The sequence below is a fragment of the Centroberyx gerrardi genome, chromosome 4 (genome assembly GCF_048128805.1).
Source record: "Centroberyx gerrardi isolate f3 chromosome 4, fCenGer3.hap1.cur.20231027, whole genome shotgun sequence".
Taxonomy (NCBI): domain Eukaryota; kingdom Metazoa; phylum Chordata; class Actinopteri; order Beryciformes; family Berycidae; genus Centroberyx; species Centroberyx gerrardi.
In genome coordinates this window covers 33,373,359-33,396,774 of record NC_136000.1, presented here as the reverse complement: position 1 = coordinate 33,396,774, position 23,416 = coordinate 33,373,359, and the positions used below count along the sequence as shown (strand labels likewise).

Genomic DNA, 23,416 nt, shown 5'->3' with positions numbered 1-23,416 from the left:
GAGAGGAGAAACTATTCAGTGAAATCACTGTCACACATAAACCTCAATGAATGGAGGTCTATGTGTGACAGTTGCACTGTAACAGGAACATATCAATCTGCCAGGTCTTTTGAATACGTGGATAGGTCTGCTACATGAAGCATAATGGCCATAAAAGCAGAATTGAACAAGGCCCTTGTCTGTCACATTGCCACTGAAGTCACCAGCTGACTGGAACTCCTGCAACAAGTCCCTCCAGTAGTCCACGTTCTGTCTCCGGTAGATCCCCCACCAGCTTTTGATCCTTTGGTTTGTACTCTTTCCTTGTAGGATACGAGGACCACGAACTGTCCCAGTGTGATCTTCGTTGAGAAAGTGCTGCAGTCTGTTCAATCCCCTGGTCCAATCATCTGGTCTTATTCATTGGGCATCCCCCTCGCTCACGGACCACACCAATCAAGTACACTGCAATGACTCCGGGGTTACTATTTGTGAGGTTTGCTTATATCCACATTATGTGACAAATCCATTTTTGCACCTGTTTATTCCAATGCCAAAGGGTATTCGTTTATCATATGAGTCCATATGCCACATGTAATTAGGTCCAGGGAAACTGTAATGTCACCTCTGAAGTTTTCTACCTCTTCTTTGCTGCACGTCTTCTGGGTCCACAATGTCTGCTGCCCCGGGCCTCTTGTCTGGTTTGCAGTGAAGCCGACAGCATCAGACGCACTTAAGTGAACTCGTTGATGAAGTCGTAGCCTGGCCAGTCTTCTTCACAAACTAAGACTAATTTGAATGTTATCTATAATAGAAAGGTATAATGCCATTTCTGCCTGTGTCACACCTTGATTAAAGTAAAATCTGATGCGTTGATCAATTGCATTCTCTTCTCCAGTTTGGCTCCACTATCAGACTTACTAGACTTGCCTTCACAGCAATGGGACAAAAGTTGTTATCTCCAGATAACGAGATAATGGAGACAGGATCTGGAGATAACAGCTTCTGTTATCTCATGATAATGAGATCATTAAATCATGATCATGCATAAACAAAGGTTGATATCTGAAGATTAAGTTTTTAAGTTGTGATCTTGAGATAAAAGATAACAGGGTTAAAAAATATATAATATATATATACCACGATTGCTCTCATCTACAGTATAGCCAGTGTTGGTTGTTTAATTTCCATAGTCTTAGACACTGAGTCAAGAGCAGGCTCCAAAATGCTACTTAAACCACTGTACACCAAGGTTATCTGCACATACCATAGGTTTTCATTTAAGAGTTGAGTAGACTTTTCATCACCACTTATGCCTACATTAGAAGACATTTATTCTGACACACTCTAACATTTAACAACAATCTGTCTCACCAGTTTTTAGTCCTAGAGGTGCTCACATTTTAAGATTCTGTTAAGACTGAGAATCATGCAGCATCACACATTAAAAGACTCCAACAGGATTTTTCAGACATTTGGTAGTAGTTCCTTGCTTGCATCACGCAGGCTTTCAGTGCATGTGAAGGATTATACAGGCTCAAGTCACTGATAATGGACTATGATGCTTGAGTGTGAATGAAGCTACAGCATATCCCTCCTCCACCATCTACACGCACACACACACACATACAACAAACCACACATACACAACACGCAGAGAGAGAGATAAATGTAGCTAGGTCGCTACTCTCGTTCTCTCCACAGCTCCACCAGTTTCTCCTCCAGTCTGACGGTCCAACGGAACCAGGACTAGTGCTTCCCTGCCGGCATCACCAAGTTTACTATTCTGTCTCTCTGTAGAGCCTTGTCACCTGTCACTACAGGTGCTGATGTCAGCCAAAGACAGCCACCTATTGGATGTTGACAGTGTAGAATTATAAATTCTCTTATCTTTTGAGCCAAGACTAAAGACTTGAGATAATATTAAACATGTTTGATTTTGTGGTAACGGTCAAGACGAGAAAAAGACTTTAAGGCATTAAGATGGCTCCGACTGAGTTTTCCACCTAATGATTGTCGTGACGGGAGTGCGCAGCAACTACCATGATTTTATTCTGACTCTCAGAAAATTTGTCTAAAACGGTGAAATTGCTTCAAATATTGTCTAGTGTAAGGTCAGCATTAGTGTCATTGTCAGCCATTGTGCCACTGCACAGTAAATTGCAGTTTTCAATTCAGTAAATCAATGTAAACAAATCCCCTAGCAGGGTTAGAGTGTTTCAACAAGGGAGCACCATACTGTAATTACAGAATGGGGGTTTGATACAACAGAACACTGAGTATATAAACCATGCCAGTTTCACTTACCACCCCTCTTCCTCCTCAGTGTGGCTAGACACAAATAGAGCAGAAAAAAGTCATAAAATAAAACTAAACAGGATAGCTTCAAATAGACAAATGAAGCAAAGAGCAAGCATGCCAGGCTGGAAAAATAATAACCTTGTTATGGATAACGTGATGACACATAGGCAGATGTATGAGGCAATTTATATAGCCAATATTGCCTTCATGTTGGCATTGGTAACTGGGATAAAAATTCATGTGGATCACATATAGGGCAATAAGGGACAAAAGTATCTGTTGGTCCTAATTGTTGACAGATTTGCCTCCACATGCCTAAAAATGTTGCCTATGTATCATGTCTTAGACAATACCTAGTCAATAGCAATCAGTACAGCAGACCCTGATTTAGCCCAACTCCTCAGTGAAACAGGCAAAGGAAATAATTAAATGCTTTTGGCTGCATGTAGCAGTGAGAAATTTCCAACAATTTATAGTTGATTGCATGAGTGGACTGGTTGATTTTGAGGTTTTGAGGGTCAGTTTAAAAGAGGTTCTAGTGTATCAAGTATCCCATAAAGCATGCAGCTGATCTTACTGATCTGCCACAGAGGAATGAGTGAGAAAAATCAAAAGGTGATATGCAGGAAAAAGTTTGAGCCAGTAGAAAGGAGGCAAGGAGGTGGGAAAATGGGACAACATCAGTGTGGCTTATAAGGAACAGAAGTACAACAAAATGCTGTTCATAACTGTTAGACAAAATACCCATCTACTGTGGCTCAAACTAATACCAAGGCATCAAGGCTTTTAACTTTATGAACGGTAAGACATAAAACTTATTATTAATTAGTTATTAAATAAGTTTAGATGATAGACATCTATCCCTCTATTTCAGAGGGATGGATGGTGGGGTTAGGTGACCCTCTAGCACACACATAAAAAAACAGTTGTGATGCCATTTTTTCTTCCTCAACTACAATGTGATGTGTACTGGCCAATTTCCAGCCCTGGATGGATGATATGAAAAACAACATATAGTAATACACTTTACACTGTCAACATAATGTCTGTATTCTGTTGTCTCCTCTTGTTACAATACTCAGCTTTAGGTTTTTAGCACTGGAGTAACAGCTTTACATCTCAAAAGGCAGTTTAGAATTCCAATTCGTACTCTAGTGGGATAATTTAATATGTAACAGAGAGAACAGAGAAAGAGGACTGTGATGTAAAATCAAATTGATTCTACTATGAGTATGCTGCATACCTGCATTATCCACTGTACAGGCAAGTATTAAAAAAACAACACCAAGATGACAAGATCACTTGGAAAAGATCTATTAAAATTCTATATGCTGTAAATTAAACACATATACAGAACAAGAGGCCTAAACTGCTGGACCTGTCACATTTTGTCTTGAATAAAAACTTTGGGACAGTCAAAAGGCCTTTGTCTACACATTCAAGACTTGACTGTAGTCAAAAGCGCCATAATAAAAGCTGGGACCAAGGAATGTAACCATGCTGTACAATTCATCAGTAAAATTGATTCTAAAATGTACTGGAATCTCATGTAAGGTAGCTAAAATGGCTTTATTATCTCTCCTCTTAGAATAAGTTATAAAAGGCTAACTGCTTTATTCTGAACTACTTGCGGATGAGAAAGAGCTTTACAGTTAATACAAGAAAACAGACTTATAAAAATAAAGGCATAAATCACTTTATCCAAATAGGAAAAGGATGGAATTTGGCTAATGTAGGAGATATTTTTTGGCAGAAACAACACTGATGAACTCTGGATTGATTCTCATAATTCAGAACATAATTAAAAATGACTCAGAAAAGTTTGATATTAGTTGCCATGTTGCCAAAATTTTCATTACATTTCATTAATTATTAACATTGTATTCAGTGGGATATATAGAACCACCTCAGTTTTATCTTCAAGGTGAAGAAAGTTTTTAAACATCCAACATTTAACATCAGTTAGAAAATCTTTTGCTTTGGGATTTACAGCCAAATACAGTTGTGTATCATCAGCATACAATTAAAAGAAATACAGTATTGTTGAATATTATGACCAAGTGGGAGCTTATTGATAGGAAAAGAATAAGACCTAGGTCATCTAAATTGCACTGAGGAGTATATCGAACAAGGCAACAGAGATCATCCAATCTGAGAAATATGATTAACATTATCTAAGTGTGTATGTGTAATTTCTGGTTCAATGCTGATTCAACCTCTATCGTTCAGCAACAAATCAAGGCTTGGCCCCTCCTCCACTCTCCTCAAGCACATGGCCGCTGCGAACGCCCCTTCCACCTCTTTTCATCAACAATGAACGTTCTATCGTTTGATGGACCCTTGTGGTGTTTAGGACACTGACATTAGCACGATTCGTGTTGTCTGCGGTTTTGTAGAAGATATCGAAGGTAAGGAGTTGCCACTTTGTATCTGTTTTGTGTCCACTCCTGTTATAAAAGAAGGGATCATTGTTGTTATAGCACTGGGATCGTAACATGGTGTATAGAGACAGAATTGTGACTTTTCACACTTTCAATTGATGTATTGCATGACAAGAGGATTTGATGATTGAAAACTTCACAAAAAAAGCTGTTTGTAGGATTATATACATGCCAAATTTGAAAACCCAACTGGTTAGTAAAAAAGTTTGAAAAAAAAAAAAAGTTTAGATATATTTTTTTTTGGCGAGAAGCAAGGCAGAGACAAATTGCCAGATTTTTGAATTCCGTTAGCTGTAACAAATGCTAACATTGAGCACAATAACAAAATAATTTATTAGAAAATGTGTAGGACATTTTTCTAGCGTGGTTACCTAACATATTCAGTAATGGTGTAACTGTTATTTACAAGTCACTTATTGTTGCTATTGGTTAACTAGAAGGCTAACTAGTCAAGATGGCTGCATAGCTCGCGGAGGACTGCGAGTGCGACCCAGTGTGGGTGTCACAGGAGTGGGTGTCACAGCCTCGGCCTGCTTCTGTGTTTTTGAATGCAGAAATCTCCACAGCGTGTGCACCGTGAGCTGTTCATATTATTTCACTCACTAACATTCAGCAACCCCTGCTGATATTTCCTAGTCATATTTCTATTGATCCTTTAATGTTAAGAAAACATGATTGTTATATTGTTATTACCTAGACCCCACTAACTGATTGACCTTGGTCCAGGCCATTCTTACCTAGCTCTTCCAGCTCGGAGGTCATGGACTTGGATCTCATGGCCATGGACAAGGCTGTTGACGGGGCCCTCCTGGGGGGGAGTGGGGCTGGGAGTTCAGAGACACAAACACACATGAAAGAAGCATGTTTTTGAAAGCATTCAAATTTGATAGTAAAATATTGGTGTCACCATGATCATCCTGGAAACGATTATCACTGAGGAATGCTGAGTGACTTTCAGTCAGTTAGATGTTTAAACCTGGGGACACACTATACAACCTAACACTGAAAAGACTGCGAAAAGACTGAACATCTCACACTTAATGAATGGCATTTGCAGATTTTTTTCATCTACCATTGTAGATCTACAATTGTAGATTTAGAACACATTTGACAACCAGTTAGAATTGGGAAACACACACTTGACAACCAGTTGGATTTGGGGAACACACACTTGACGACCAGTTGGATTTGGGGAACACACACTTGACGACCAGTTAGATTTGAGAAACATACACTTGATGACCAGTTGGATGGGTGTGTGAGTGGGAGGTGTGGGTGGATAGATAGACTAAATGTGACAAACCCTGGCAATTAAGCATTTAAAGACTACATACAACTTTTTGGGTGTGTTTTCACATTTTATGGAAGAGCAAGCTCAGATCTACAAAATGATGTGTTCTGCATTTAAAAGTAGGCTGCTATGTGTATCATTTTAACAACAATAAATCAATACCACAAATCAATACCAATAATTTTCAGAAATTATCGTAGACAAGGGCTGCATGATTAATTGTATTTAAATTGCGATCTCGATTCATACCTCTATGCAATGTCATTCCTAAATGACAACGATTCTGCCGCATGTTCATTAGGGATATCCGTTGGATCTCTTCTTAGGTTGTCAATCCATTTAGATGAAGGGTCTTTGTCTCTTCAGTATTCTTTTGTTTTTGGGGAACACAGGAGCATTCTGTGTCAGGGGATTTGGACTGTCTTGAAACACCAATGGGCAGGGAGCTTTTGTTCCAAAACAGAGTATAGGCCAGTATGGAGTCAGATTTGTCTTAAAAAGAAATAAATGCACACAAGTTTCACAAATGTATATCACAACTCGTAAATAAACAAGGATGTTCACAAATGCACACAGAGAGAGAAACATTAGCGGTTGGCTAGTTGTCTCTGTGCCCCACTCCAGCTCCAGCTGAGAGCGGAGCTCGCCGTCAAGTCCCCCGCAGGCTATCTGTCTCCCCGAAGACCTCTCTTGGGCAGAGAGGACTGGGTAGACACAGATGAGAGACGAAACGTCTCCTACCATTTACTGAAACGTCTACCAAGACTCGTCTGTCTCTGCCCACCTGGCCGCTCTCTGCCCCCTCCCTGCCCGACAGAGAGAAACATTAGCGGTTGGCTAGTCGTCTCTGTGCTCCACTCCAACCGGCCTAGCGGCCCACAAGTCCCTGCCCACCAGGCTTGTTTAGCATCTGTTTGCTAGAGAGCTAGCAAACATTCGCAGCTGGCTAGCTGTATTTTGGAAAAATAAACTTCCTGTCAGTAATTCTGCACTTGAGTCCTTCCTGACCTGTGACACTTCCAACTTGGAAGTTGGAATTGTTTCACATTTATTCAAGTTGGGTGGTATTTATTGTAGAATTGTTTGCATTATTCAAATTGCGTGGCATTTGTTTGTGGACAGGAAAATAAATTTGTGATCATCTCCATTTACAAGTCGTGATATAGGCCTACATTTGTGAAAATTGTGTGCCTTTGTGAACATCCTTGTTTATTTACGAGTTGTGATATACATTTGTGAAACTTGTATGCTTTTATTTCTTTTTAAGACAAATCTGATTTCATAGGCCAGAAAGCGATTTTTGAAAGACAGAAATCTGGCTTTCAAAAAATGTCTAACTAATCATTGAATCAGTGGTATTCATCAACAACCCTATCAATGAGCCCTATCAATGGCTAAGTAATCACTGAATCATTGGTATCCATCTATGAGACAGTCTTTACTTGCACCTTTAAATTTAAGTAAATAAAATTAAATTTGAAAAAGGACTTGCTTATAGCTTATATTTTCATATATATATATACATACAGTATATATATGCGTGTGTATATATATATATACATATATATTTTCACACAAGTGAAAATTATGTCCGATGCCCATGCCAAAGGCTGGCATGACAAATGCCTTGGGTTTGCCACATGAAAATAAGAAAAGAGAGAGAGAGAAACAGAAAGAGAAAGAGAAAAATAGGGAGATGGACATGAAGTGATGCAGAGTCTCTCTACCTTTTTTCCTGCTGGTGTCATCAGGGTCGGGGTTACGACTGACTGTCACCACTTTGATGATGAGTCTGTTTCCCCCATGTCGGATCATATTAACTACCTGCTTATGGCCCACTTTAACTACATTATCCTGGTTCACCTACAGACAGAGAAAGATAGGGAGGGTTAAAATACTATTTATGTTCATATTAACTATGTATGGTAAACATTTACTTTGGAGACAGGGAAAGAGACCATTGGAATAATACAGTGCGTACAGATATGGGACTAGGGGCCCTATTTAAACGATCTGTAGCGCATGGTCTAAAGTGCATGGCGCAAGTGCATTTAGGGCGTGTCCAAGTCCACTTTTGCTAGTTAAACAGCGCATAATCTGGGTGCAAAGTAAGGCGCAAGGCGCAAAGGGGTTGTACTAAGTCCCTTAATTAATCATAGGTCTGTTTTGGGCGTAACATGAACTCAACCAATCAGAGTGTCATCTCCCATTCCCTTTAAAAGCCAGGTGCGCTTGCACCTTGGCGCATTGCTATTTAAATGGCGGATCACTCAGCTTTTGTCTGGACTACAGGCTTCTGCAGCCAAGCAAAGACCAACAGACCGCATCAGTAACCTAATGTAGCCTATAGGGAAAAACACCACAGCCTACCTCAAAACTTCAAAACATCTTTGGAAAAAAAACATCGCAACGAAATCAGCATCTGTGTATATTTAATATATTGAAATAATGGCTACGCCTCCGTTATTATGGTGAATAATGTCCATAGAGTCCGCTACAACAATGGCGCAATCGCTTTCCGCTGCCTCAAGATAGCAATGGGCCAACAATGCGCCTGACCACACCTCATTTTAAGACCAACATGCCCATGGGCGCAAAAAAACTGCGTTGGTCGGAAACTAGCAATGACACTTGCGCTGCGCTTTGCGCCGGGTGTAAGATAGGGCCCTAGCTGTGCAAATATGCATTGTTAGCTAGTCATAATCAGATATGTCTTAATGTAATTTTATAGTGTAGGGTATACTCTCGGGTATATAGTATGTAATACATGTATCACATATGCCAATTGAGTCCAATTCCTGGGATTCATTCTCCCCTTACAATAAATGAAAACACAGAGGGTGCATTTTCTTTATTTGCATTTTAATTTCAGTGCACTTTCTCCTCTCTAATTTTACTATGGAAGTCAGTGAAGAGATTGGATGGAAAAAGCCTAGTGAAGCCTAGTGAAAACATAGGAAGGCTATTGAATGACATATATCTCAAAACGTAAAATATGTCCAATACAGTTGAATAATAACATGCACAGAATCAATACCTTGTTACTCTACCTACTATGATCAACAACACTAACACTAATTCTCCTTCCACACTTTCAGTCAAGGTACCTTCAACTTTGGTAAGGCGAGCAGGATTTTCATGAACTACTCCTTAGTAAAGTCATCTGAACATAATGTTGTCGGTAGTGTAAATACAAATATATGAATATAAATTTGATAAGGAAAAAGAACTGTATTGCACCCTCTGTACTTTAACCTCTGTACTAACCCACCTATACTAGTAGGAGCATGATGATTCCTTCATCCATTTGTATCCATTGATGAACCACCAATTCTACACTGTGTAGGTGGATTCAGAGAGAGAGTTTATCCTACACCTTAAAAATTTCATTTAAATTTATTTAAAATGGTAATCTGCAACATTCTTGCTTTTAATTTAGTCTCCATCTTTGGTGCTAAGCAGTCATTGCTACGTTGTTGTCCCCTTGAGAAATGCATAAGTTGTCATTGAGGTTAATGCAAACTTCAAGTTGTCATAGAGGTTAATACAAAAAAAAAAAGTCGACTGGATGCCTTCGATTTAGTCAGTGGACAAAGTGTGTGTGGGAAACAGGTGATGAAGCCAACAGTCTGTCATCAACGTGCCCAAATATGGACTTACGGTTCCACAACGATTTCTCTATGGGGAAAATTAATAGGGTTTTCACATAATCATCCCTGTCACAGTCTGGGATTAATGTAGGAATTTCAAAGTTGGTACGTTTTTACCCACAAATATTTGTCTCTCTAATGGCACTGGGTCCGTTATGAACTTAGACTTCATTAACCAATGACAAGAGTAGCTACAACAACCACAATAGCTTAAGGCTTGGACATGCTTCATCAGAACTGCTTCTGAGAACCACGTGAAACGAACTTCTGAATGGTTTTTCAGAACATTATGGTCTGTAGGAGGAGCTGCTGGCTGTCCGTCAAACAAGGGAGCGGGATAGTAAACAGGAACTAGTCATAGGTCAGAGGTGAAAGTGTGTGTTTCCTGTTGTCTGTTCAAACAAATTCAGGTCATGCAGTCAGGTAAGGCTTAGTGAGATGTCGCTTCGTGAGATGGCCTCTAGAGGGCGTCTCTGACTAAGAGATGGCCTCTCGCCTATGGGCTAAATGCCACATTCAGTCCCATACACTGATAATGCCATATTGAATCCCACTTTGAGCCACACTCTTCACCGTCAATTTACAGACATCCACATCTTCTGCTGTCCTGCAAACCTTAACGGTAGGTAACGTTATTCCCTGTGGTCTGTGACGTTGGTGGAATAGGTAAACAATAAACATGGAATAGGTCATTTAACTGATAAACGTGTCACACTAGCCGAGCGCTCCCACACAGAGACCCACTCTCTGCCGTTAATTTACATACATCCACGTCTTCCGTTGCCCTATAAACTTTAACGTCAGGTAACGCTATTACCTGTGGTATTTAAGTGACGTTAGTGGAATCATTATATCCCCCCTCTGTTTTCTTTACAAATAGCACCCAGCTGCCGCCTATAGCGTTTCTGTAATCATTCAGTCATTTCCTATAGTAACTGCTATGATGTTTCTCCCCCAGACCGTGTCGTCGCTGTTATGATAAAATTATCGGGGAAACACTGGATAAACTTCATCCCAGCCTCTGCTGTCTCCCTCCAGCAGTTGAAAGCTTCGCCTGGTCTACACAGCAGTTTACCGGAAGTTGTTCTGAGGAGAAGCTACAGGCAAAAATTTGCTCTCCATTCCCAGTCCCCCTTTTACACTTCATAACATCTGGCCAATCGTTGTGGAGGGGGGGCGGCGCGTTCGGACGTTTCTGTTTCGGAGTCACATTTTCGAAACCCTCCCCCCAAACAGAAGCCCCCTCCGACCTTCAGAACACATCTGAAACCCTATCAGAACAGAGTATAAAACAAGCTTTACCCCCCCCCCCCAAGTTGTACTTTCAGGGAACTTGCAGAGAGAGCAGACAGAGAGAGAGAGAGAGAGTGTCTCCAGGCCCTTTTATGTTTCACAAATAGTATTCGATGTCACTTCTTGTCACTTCCACAAGAATTAACTTGTGCAGTATACACACACACACACACACACACACACAGGGTAAACTGGTACTATGAAAGTACCAAAATACTATATCAATATTTGCTAAATTTGATTCTTTCTTAATGCCATACCATCCATTGGAAAATAAGACTGTGCCTTTCAAGGGATTCAAGGGAACGGTGATGTGGTGGGTGTGCCTAGTGGCCTGTGTCTGTGTGTGGCAGTGTGAGAGCTCAGTATCCTCGTGGAGAGAGAGAGAAAAGGTTGGAAATGGCAGCGGTTTAACACAATACTCGTCCCCAACTTGTAGGGCGCTTGAAGTGAAATATGGCAGTATTTTGCCTACAAATGATAAACGTGAAACTGAAGATATTATTGCACGTGTTTGCACAATATGTTTAAACGTTTGTCGACAAGGGAGGAAATCCATCTAATTTAGCAAAGCATGTGTAATAATAACAGATACATACATGACAAGAGTAGATTATGGTATTTTTAAGGTTTCACAAACTGAATACAAACACATAAACTTCATTCACACTGGTCCGAGCTTGATCCTCCTTGTAATTCTGTAAATTTAATTTGTGTACACACAGTTTAAAGCTGTAGTGCATCATTTTGTAATAGAAATTTTGTAACAGAAAAATAATAGAAAGCGGGGGTGATGACTGAAAAAAATTATCTATTGTACTCCATTTTAAATGGTTCCATTTGTCAAACAATTAACTAACCTGTGTATCTAAAGTGCTCCCTTTCAAGTACTTTGTGTCAAAGATAACATAACTTAAAAATATAAACAGTGCTACACTGTTCTGTTTGTTGCTTGCTTTTGTCTACAAGGTACAGAAGAATAGAAATGAGGCCCCTTTTACAGAGAAATCTGCTGTTCTGCCCCTCTGCCCTGCTGCATCTCTCTGTGCTGTCAGTCTCACCTGTATCTTTACATCGTTACATTACAGCCTTTGACATTGTTACATTATCTACTCTGTTTTACTGCCCAGCAGCTCCTCTGGTCCAGACTGTCCTGCTCCTCCTCAGGACAAGTCTTTTTCCTTCTTTGAAAATATTTTTCAATATTAACCTGGATTGAGGGAGCAAACATTCGGAGTTAATATTAACGTTACCAGTCCACTTAGTGGATACTGACTAGCTATATACAGCGTGCTAATCTCGGAAACCCAGCTGTATTCCAAATAACGTTAACTGTTAGTTCTTCTTTTCGGGAATTCAGTCGGCTGTCTTCTTGGCATGGAAAAAATGTATCCCTCATGCCCGCGTGTGCAATGGGAGGCGCACAGACGGGTCTGGTGAGAGAGCGCGCGCGAGAGACAGAGACCGAGCGACAGAGAGAGAGAGAGCGCGACAGAGAAAGAGCGAGTGAGAGACAGAGAAAGAGAGCGAGCGAGAGAGCGAGTGAGAGACAGAGAAAGAGAGCGAGCGAGAGAGCGAGCGACAGAGAGAGAGAGAGAGACAGAAAGACAGCGAGAGAGAGAGAGTGCACGGAGGGAATCAGTGCGCTACACGCAGCTCTACAATTAAATAGTGAAAAAAAATAATAATTGTGGCGGTCAGTGCTGATATTGTGGCGGGCCGCCACAAAGTTGTCTATGTATGGGAAACCCTGCAATAAATGAGACAATATCATTCCTGAGAGCAAAATACACATACTCCACTCTAGGGTTGTGGCGACCATCCCTTTCAGTATTACTACAGTGTCTGCAGGACCCATATCCCCTGACCTTGTTCCTGTGGGTCAGCCAAATGGCCAACTTGCCGTGGCCAAACTCAAAATTCAGCAACACACTTGAGAATAAACAGGACCAGAAAGCCTCCCTAGCCTGTCACACAGGACACTCAACAAGTTCAAAACACATGTAACCCGCTGACCCGCAGAAACACATGGACAACAGTTTCTGATACTCCACAGAGAGGACAACCATCTCCCGCCCCCGGATCCAGCCGAGCCAGGAAGCAAAAATCACCAGCCTCCGCAGCAGGATGCACACTGGTTACCTCCAGCAGGTGTTGGTTCTGTGTAACAGTTGCTGAGCTGCCTGGAGCCAGACGGCTGCCACCCTGCGCTCCAGCTTCACCAAGCCCTGACCACCCTCCTGGACAGACAGGTAGAAGACAGGTGCCCGCAGCCAATGATAACCTGAACAAAATAAGTCCACCAGCTTCTTCTGGATCTCCACCAGAAAACTACACCAGAACTACACCCTGAACTACACCCTCCCAGTTCCTTGACACCCATTCCTCTTAACCCTTCTCTCGCCACTGGAGAACATGGAGGTGAGCCCCCCTCCAAGTCCCACACTGCAGAGCCTCAATCTTTCCTCAGCTGACTGGCAGAGGAAACCCTTGTTTAAGTCCTGAGGCAGTTCTCCACTTCCCCAATGTCCTGCTTACCCTTAATTAGGACAGTCATCTGCATAGTCAGATAGAGAGATTGGCCTGGCTAGTCCTGCCTCAGCTACACCTACCCCCTCCAATTCTTCCTCAAAAAACAACAGTGGCTCTATGGCTATGGCATAAAGCTGGCCTGAAATGGGAGAGCACTGGTATATCCCCCGGCTCACCCAGACTGGCCTGCTCAAGCCCCCACCCACGTTTATCAAGCATGAAGCATCATTATACAACATTTTGCCCAAAGAAATACAATGATAGCTAAACCCAAGCCCTGACAGCACCCTAAAAGTTTAAAAAGTAGACAGGGTCTACCCTGTCAAAGGCCTTCTACTGAACCAGGGGGTGACACCAAAGTCCAGGTTACAGAGTCCAGTATGATCTAGGATATCCCGAATCAGAAACAAACCTCACAAGATGGATTAGACATGCATTAGAAGTGCAACTTAAAGGATAATTCCAGTTATTTTCAACCTGGACCTTTTTGTCCTAGTTTTTGACATCATGACCATGGATTGTGTTCAAAAATGTGTCTTTACGTACCCCTAGTTTGCAGGTAGCGCTGCTCTCCAATACACACCCAGTGAGCCAAAGCAATCTCCAACAGTCAGACACATCATTTAAACACAATAACACTCATACTGCAATGGGACCTGCCTTCATCCAATCTTCTGATTATTCATTGCCTGAAACTTGCATATAATGTGGTATAAGACATGTTACTTTAACTAGTGTGAGCTAGTTGGCAAGTAGACACAAGCACTCTGATGGCATGTTCACATCATATTGGATTTTCCGTAAATACTAACTTCCAACTGGGAAAAACCATTCACGTCAATCTCCCAGTGGTAATTACAAGTAGGATATATGGGATTTTTTTAGGGCTCTGATATCACCCACCTGGAGTCATGAATTGCAGAATTGTGTCAACACAAGGGGGGAAAGGGGGGGGGCAAACAAATGTTTGTCCACATATCTGAGAATGGAGAATAGCGCTCGTGCAGTAGGACAAAAGGTGGACTTGGACATGGAGTTTTCTGTTTCTGAATCATACTAAGTTGATTTTAGCTATGAAATTTAACTTTTGACTGTCTATTTTTCACATGTATCTGTTTTGTATAAACTCAAGGAGGAAGCCATCGCATCGCATCCCGTCTTCGACCAGCCCCTTTTTGCTGCACAATAAGTGGTCAAGATTTCCACGGTTTTGAATGAGTTGCATTTGACTCGAGGTGCAAGTAAATGCGAATGAATTGCAGCAACATCTTGAGGCTGTTCTGGCCAGATGAGAGAGTGAAACCGGCTAATAATAATTTTCTGTTTATGGCTAATGTCTGTTTACTATACAAGATCTTCCATGGCCCTGCCCCACCACCGCTTAAACAATTTGTAACACATTCTAACACTGGTACAATCAGTGCAAGATCCTCCACAAGAGGAGACTTATGTAAAATTTCGGTCCACAAAGTTTAGCAGGACGGCTTGCTAAGTTAAAGCATCCGAGCTGTGGAACACCTTGGTACCAGAGAGTGCAGTGCGTTTAGGAACTTTAAATTTTGTATTAAAAAATGTCTTGCAGCCATTAGTTACTGTATGTACTGACCCCATGCAATGATATTATTTCTGCTTATTGCTTGTGTGTGTGTGTGTGCGGGTGAGTGTGTGTCGTATGAAATGGATTGATGATGTATGTGATCAAAATGTTTTATCTCATTTATTTGATTCTGTTTTTTGGTTGTTTTTTTTGTAATGTTTGCATGGAAATTAGCTTACAGCTATATCTGGCTCAATATATTTATATATAAATATAAATAAAATAAATAAAAATATAATAAAATAAAGCAAGGTCAGGGTTTTACCACAATGAAAGTGTGGTAATGAGAAAGTGAGATAAACAAGGAAAACAGAGAAGCAGGGAGACAAAGAGGGAGAGAGAAAGCAAAGAGAGGGTGAAAACAGTAGCATGATTCATCATTCCAAGACACGCGTGCACATTTTCATTAATGGCTTACTACTACCCTGCTGTGCAATCAGCTCATTAGTTGAACACACCTTTTAGGGATAGTTCTCATTAGTAGTAGTTTTTCTTCTTGGACAAAGATTCTATCTCCGTACCAAGTTATGCAACACATTTGACAGATTTGTAGCAATCTCCATCGATGTATTGTGCAACTGTAGTAATGCTGGTGTGTTGTCTCATTTTAAAATGACAACTTGGTTTTGGAGTCCAACCCTCTCACTAAGTGAATGGTATTTTTATGGTCAGTTAATGCATTGTTCATGTTGCGAAGACTTAAAACTTGGCAACCCAAGTCAAGTGAAGGCTATTTTGAACTAATAACTGCAAGTTTCAGCAGTGTCTTTTCCTTGTTTGAGGCATTTGAATTGGTTCCAATGGTCTTATTTGTTCTCCTCAATGATGCTCTTTACAATATATTGACACTGCAGGCCTGTATGTCCCATCACTGCTGGTGATGTTACCACATAAACCAGTCTAAGGGCTTATGACAATGCATGCTGTTAGCCCATGTTTACCCTTCATAGTCCAAACCCTGTGGTTCATGCATTGGTAATATCAAGGCCCTCAGCTAAACCTAAAAGGCTTCTTCTTTCAGTCACATTATGTGACCAATCACATGTGAGAGCATAAGAACAGGTGCAGTGATGCTGATGTAGTCTCACACATGTCTTATGTCTAATGTGATGGCAGTGTTGTGAATGACTGTTAACGCTCAGAAATCAGCTGGTTCACACACAAAGGGGGCTGGTTGCTAGGGAACCACTGATGAGTAGGCTAAGTCTAGCATGTATTAGACCTCCACTGAGCATGTGACGTGAGCTCTTTCTCCATGACAACTTTATATAGCCACTATATATATGCACACACACACACACACACACACACACACACACACACACACACAGACACACACACACGTAATACAACACATCTGTCAGGAAGTATAAATTCCACTGTGAATATACAGTATATGCATGCATACACACATATATATATATATACAGTATATATACACACATATATACATACACATATATACACTGTATATAGAACGCTGCTACAAAGTTGTGCTGGGAAGCTACGGGACTATTTTATGGACTAACAAACTTCACCAGAGTTTCAACTGGCATGAGGGTGAGTAGATAATGACTGAATTTTCATTTTTGGGTGAACTATTCCTTTATGTGTGATCCTACAAAGGTCCTTTACCACAGTGGTTTTCAAACTTTTTTTCAGGCGACCCATTTCTCCTAAATGCTCATACTCTGGGACCCAAAGTGAAAGTAAAGGGGTAACACAATATTATTCATACTAATAAATTATAGTAGGGTTCCCTACACACATTTTGCAATAAATTTCCAAAACGTTTTTTAACTTCATACTGAATTTTTATGACAGTACTACTGTGGTGCAATATATGAAGCAACTTTTACGAATGCTATATGACATTGAAAATGTATTTTACTGTAAACTAGAGTTTGAAGAATATCTTCTTTTAAAAGCAACCCTTCAATTTATTTATAACTTTTAAAGTGCAAACCCTAACAAATAAAAAGAACCTGAACACAGATGCCTCCTGTAGTTTCTGCGAAAATACGAAAATATTTCATTGACACAAATACAATGCCAATTTTTGATCACATTTTGCTTTACATGTCAACGTTTTGAATTACAGTTTGCATGACAACACTGCCTGAAAGTGTCTGCTTAATTCTAACATTAACAGTGCCTTGGTCAATTAAGTCTCACAGCGACTGCATTACAGTCTGATCATCTGCATTTTAATGCGAGAGATGGGCTTGTTTCTTATTTTTTCATTACGACAGCCCAGTTAGGTTGGCAGGATGACAGAGCTACGCGTCAACTTAAGGTGTCTCTCCTCTCTCCACTTACCCAAGTGCTTCTGAATGACAAGAGTTGGTTCATATTTTTTAATGGTGACCCTTTGGCGACCCTTTCAAAATCTCCCGCGACCCTACCCAGACTTTGTGCTGAAATGTTTGCTGACTTGCAATCATACTCACTGATTAATCTAACTATAAGTTATGTGATATTGCGCAAATACATCAAATAGGCTACTAAACAAAAATGAAACACACACAACAGAAACAATTATATATGCTTAGAATCATCACAGAGACAACATTATTTAAATCGCTTGTAGAGCTTACAGCCAACTGTTATATCATTTAATACAATAGGCATACAGTACGTTTGTGGGTTTAATGTTAATGTATGCTTTGACTGCCCATACTACTTGCCCATGAGCAAAAATGAATAACTAGCCTCAGATTTAGGAGTAAGGGTTGATTTTATATAGCCTATGCTGTCAAAAGATAGCATAGGCAGCTGTCAATTTCAACAACACACTGTTCAGGTGTTCAGCTATGCATGGTAGAGACTTTGGTAGAATCCTTTCTTTCCAGTCACCTATCTACTTTTAATAACAAGCACAATGGTTTTTCTTATGTACCCTTTTATTCTTATTTTTTCAGCACCATCTTGTGAAATTGCTTTTATTATGTTTTTGTATTGTTCACATTTAGTCAGAATAATAGCTCGATCTTATTGAGCTATGGTTTGGAAAATCCTGGGTTGATAACCACTTTCGCGAGACCAATAAGATTTAGATGAGACTACGTTGAACTTGCTTTGTGAGACATGCCCCAGGATGGCGAATGTGTGTATGTACCTCTATCAGGAAGTCTCCAGTCCTTAGCCCTGCCTGCCATGCGACACCTCCCTCGTCCACAGACTCCAGGTACTGCAGCGCTGGGAAGGCCGGTGTGGGCGTAAATTCCTCAATTGGAGTATCAGCTACAGAGCGAGAGACATAGACAGAGAGAGAGAGAGACACCATAGTGCCATTGAACCGAGCAGGAAAGAAATTATTTCTGGTCCATTCAGAGTAAGCTGCCCCTGTAGAAATACTGTCCCCACACTTTGTTTACATTTTGATTAATTTGAATGTAGGTATGTTTTTAACTCTGAAGTTGATTGACTGAGCTTTTGATTCGTGACAGGTAAATACTGAGCTTTTAATGCGTGACAGGTAAATGAATCTTGCATGTATTTTGAGGCTGTAAAAGGTTTGTTTACACTGAAAATGTTTTGGAACATTGACTAAAATAGACCTATTTGTTGGAGTTGGAAAACTGCAAAGAGGTTTTTTTTTGCATGTATCAGACAAACTCTTCAATATTCTATGTGAGCATACCTAAAATGGATGTGACCAAATTAAATCTGGATTGCGGCTTTAAAACACATTCTGACCCTAAATCAAACAAAAGCAAAGGATTCTTGTGGGCCTTAGAGGCATTAATGTAGACAGGTAGGTCAAATTTAGTACTATCATGGTTCACAATAGTATAACACACAATTGCCACATCTGTTACTCACATCTTTAACCAAAGCACAAAAAGTGATGACATTAACAGCTTAAACAATAATCGTCCAGTATCAAAGCTCTCTTGTCTGGCCAAAATCTTAGAATCACTGGTTAACTTTCAAGTAATCACAGCATTTTACTTAATAAATTGCATTCTCTTGGATTGGATGATCCAACATGGCTGGTTTTATGCATACTTCTCTGATAGAACACAAGCTATTGTTACTGATGGTATCAAGTCAACCTCCCTTGAAATTAGTAAAGGGGTTCCACAAGGGTCTATTCTGGGTCCCCACAACATTATTTCTCCGACACATAATTCTAATGTTAATTTTTATGTGGATGACCCCATTTTGTATGCATCTGGCTCTACTCCAAATCAAGCCATGACTAGATTACAATCTGCTTTTGATATTCTTGCAGGCATCTCTCATCAGTCTCAAACTTGTTTTAAATGCTGATAAGACTAAATGTGTTTTATTCACAAGAACCCATACTGCCACTATTCCTCTTCCTGCTATCCGTACACTTAATGGAAGTTAAACAGTCTTATAAATACCTGGCAATTTGGCTAGATAGTAGTATTTTGTCTTTCAAAACTCATGTGGAACAACTGGCTCAGAAACAAAACGAAATAAAGCAATGTTTTTCTCTTGAAAATAGGAAAATCATTGTACAATCAACTGTCATGTCCGTGTTTGATTACGGAGACATCCTGTACTCACATGCTGCCCATTCTACCATAAAACAACTTGATGCAGTTTATCATTGTGCCTTGTGCCTTATATGAGAAAGTAGAATGGACCTCCGTAACTAAAAGAAGAGAATTACATTCTATCCTTTTCATCTATACGGCTGTTCTCCTAAAATTTCCCCAATACATCTCATCTCTCCTTTCTTTTACAAACACTACTGTACCAGATCTCAGGACTGGCTAACCTCAGATATTCCAGATGCATATACTAAATTCTGAAAGACTGCTTTCCAGTACTATGCACCTTATAAATGGAACAAATTACAAAGGATTTTGAAACTAGTATCTTATCCCGTTAGAAGATTTTTAATTCTTAATTGCGGACTTATTTAATGATGTTTGTGATTGCTTCCAATGATTTCTCCGTATGTTCACTGAATGCTGAGTCTGTAACTGGATTGGATTGTGCTTGTTTATTATTTTTGTATATATTTTGCTGTTGTTATCAGGTCTCTCTTGAAAAAGAGATCTTGATCTCAATGAGACTAGGTTCAATCAAAAAGCAAACACTTGGACGGAATGACACAGAATGACAATGAGAAAGATTCGATTAACCCCATTAAGGCAATACTGAGATGATTGAAATCGTCATGAAAATATCTTTATCTGATTGCCTTAATAGGAGTAAGCATGTTGGCATGACGCAGTAACCCAGTAGTTGTTTCCAGAACAAACAACATGGATTCAGTGCAGTATGGAAGCCAAGAACAGCTGTGGTTGCTCATATTTTTTTATCCCATTATCTTGAGTTCGGACTTAATTATAAATGAATAGTTTTGCCAAGCCTAGAAAGCCTGATAGTGTTGCCAATGTGTAGAAAGACGTACAGTGGAATTGACAGTGTCAGAAAGACAGATCATGATCGATAAATGCATTTAATCAACGGAGCCTACGACACAGGCAGAAATTGCAGCCACAATCAGTTATCTCGAGAAAAACAGTTTTTATATCTCAAGATAATGAGATAATGAAGCAGTGATAATGAGAGAACAAAGTTTCATATCTCTAGATAATTAAGTTGTGATGTGGAGATAATGGGGTTAAAAAATATGAGCAACCACGGCCAGTCTCAGCTTCGTAGTGCAGTAATTGATCAATTTTAAATGAGTCCATGTTAACCAAGTTATTAGAGAAATCATGTTACAATGTAAATATTGTAATAAAAATATTGAATTAAGCTGATTATCCCCAGCAATCGGGGTATTGGTGAGCATGTAAACGTACTCATTGTCAGAACAGTCAATGTGTTTTTTCTAATATATATTGTAATTAAGCTTCAATTTTGGAGCCTGGTCTCCTGAAATTTCATGAAATGAGTACAATGTCTTAAAATTAACATACGTGCTCCATGCACGAAAAGTGAGAGAAATACATTTTCCCACCATAAAAAGAATACCTGAAGGAGGCAAGAGATGGTGGAAAGTAAGGGCATGGAGGTCGGGGGGGTTGATGTGTGTATACATTCCCCTTCAACTCATGAGAAGAATTTTTCTACTGGGTGCGAAATCTTAATTTTTAGCTCAAGGTTTTCTTATTTAACCTAACCATAACCAAATTGTTTTAGTTGCTACTCTGGTTAGAATTCGCAAAAGCACTTTAGCATTTTACTGCCGTCATACTTTTAATGTAAACACTCCGTAAACACACTGTAGAGTGCTTGGGATAAAACAGTTTGTACGCATAAACACTGACAATACTGTAAGATGCTTGCGATAAAATGCTGTGTCTGCCGCTGTAAGATGCTTGCGATAAAATGCTGTGTCTGCCGCTGTAAGACACTACACACAAAAGCTAACAGGCTAATATATAGCTATGATGCTAACATGGCCGCAGTAGTTAGCATTAGTGTTAGCATCTACTAACATAGTACCTGGATGTTACGTGAAACGCATCACTTCCTGTGAGACACTACTATTTCCCAGTGTTCTATCCAGTATACCTCCGCTCAGAAATGGCTGTTCCAGAGGGTGTCATGTTATGTTGATGGTTTTGTTGGAGCTAGGAAAGGCCAAAAGGCCAATGATTCATCAATATTATTCTTGGAGTTCCAATTGCATAAAACTCACTACTCAGGTGATACTACCACCATGTTTACAGTATGCTTTCTTACAACTTGACAAATACTGCTTGTGACACAAACTGCAAGTTTTATTGCTACATTCCATTCATCTTGCGTTTTTGGAAGAACGCCTTGAACACAACAACACAAAAAGAGGGGAGAGGCGCCTTCCGCCGCTGCCGGTTTTTTCTCTACTGTCCAATCAGATCAACGGAGAGGCGGGACTTCTCTGGAGACTCTTGTAAATAACAAACATTGCAGATCACCTGGAGCGTTACGACTTCACAAACCAAAGTTATCATAATCTAAACAGAAAACAGCAGGGGTGGAGGCAAATTAGAGCTGCACTCAAAATTTCTGTTAACTAATTAGTCACTTATGGCCAGGTCGACAAGTGGTAGCCAGTGGGAGTTAATCAACTTTGTCTGACCCAAATATTTTGACACTCAGAGACAGCTGTGTAAACATTTAATAACCAGGACACTGAGCTGGAGAAATAAGATTTAAACAGTATGTGTAGTATGTGTGTTTTTAACAGTATGTGTAGACCTAGCGGGAGAACCAACAATATCTGCCTCCTTCCTCCAGGCAGCATTTCTGCCTGGAGGAATATTCCGGGATAACAATAACTGTTCAAAGCTATTGTGGAGGAATTGTGAATATAACCTGTGCGCCGCCAGGACTGTGAACTGATCTTCCACTATACTGTTAGCTCCTCTCAGCACAGCATGTGAGAAGAATAATTTCACTGCAAGGGTGATGACCTTTCTCTTGTGCACGTAAAATAAAAGCATAAGCAGTCAACTGAGCTTGTTTATTGCAGAAATTCCACAACAGTATCCCATCACCCCTTGTGCAACGAACGCTCGCATTCAATGCAATGGATGTGAATGAATGGAGGCGAAATTGTTGCATTGTAAATTGCGGTTGGTGAGGCCCAGCCATGATCAAGCTACACTGACACTGTTCACATTGCTGTGCACATACAACATTACTGGCAATAGTCCCTTTGCTATTTGCGTTCGCTGAATGAATGAAAATGTCAAATAAAATGATGGTAGATGCTTTTATGTATTTCTCCACCCAATGTGTAGATTAAGGCGGGTAGATTAAGTAGGCCATACTACTTAATCTACCCACCTGCTAGATAGTATGGTACCTGGTAGTACACTGGGGGAAGACCCTCTACTGTTACTGCTACTTCTATTACTAGTACTTCTAGGCCAAATACTACTACTACTACTGCTACTAACACTGGTAGTCCAAATTCTACTACTACTTCTACTACTACATCTTCTTCTTCTACTATTACTACTGATGTTACTAGTCCTACTACTTTAACTACTGCAGATACTCCCGCTACTTTTAAAAACGTTATGACATATTCCTCAAGGTATTGATGACAGGAGGACTTCTCGCTAACAAATTAATTGCTTAAGCTCCAAATAATCAAATTCTAGACATTTAAACTCATCCTAATGAATTCTACTTTGTAACTGAAACTGAAGCAAGCACACTAATTTTCTGAAGAAAATTTAACCATTTTTAGTTTTATATTTACATTTGTGGTCTTACATTTGTAACTCCTCTTGTGACAGACATCACATCATGGGGGTTAACCTTTAGACAGCTTTCTCTAAAATTATTCCAGCCTTCAAATGTTGTCATTGATGCCTGAATATTTTTGTCACTGTCATTTTCAGTA

General features: G+C 40.0%; 1 protein-coding gene across 1 annotated transcript in view; it reads right to left on the bottom strand.

Annotated features, from left to right (window-relative positions):
- shank2b (SH3 and multiple ankyrin repeat domains 2b) overlaps positions 1–23,416 on the bottom strand; it is a 287,358-nt gene that overhangs the window by 56,177 nt on the left and 207,765 nt on the right. Inside the window, 4 exon segments of the mRNA XM_078283292.1 lie at positions 2,287–2,310; positions 5,438–5,545; positions 7,740–7,875; positions 18,203–18,327. Coding sequence (XP_078139418.1) covers positions 2,287–2,310; positions 5,438–5,545; positions 7,740–7,875; positions 18,203–18,327 — 393 coding nt within the window.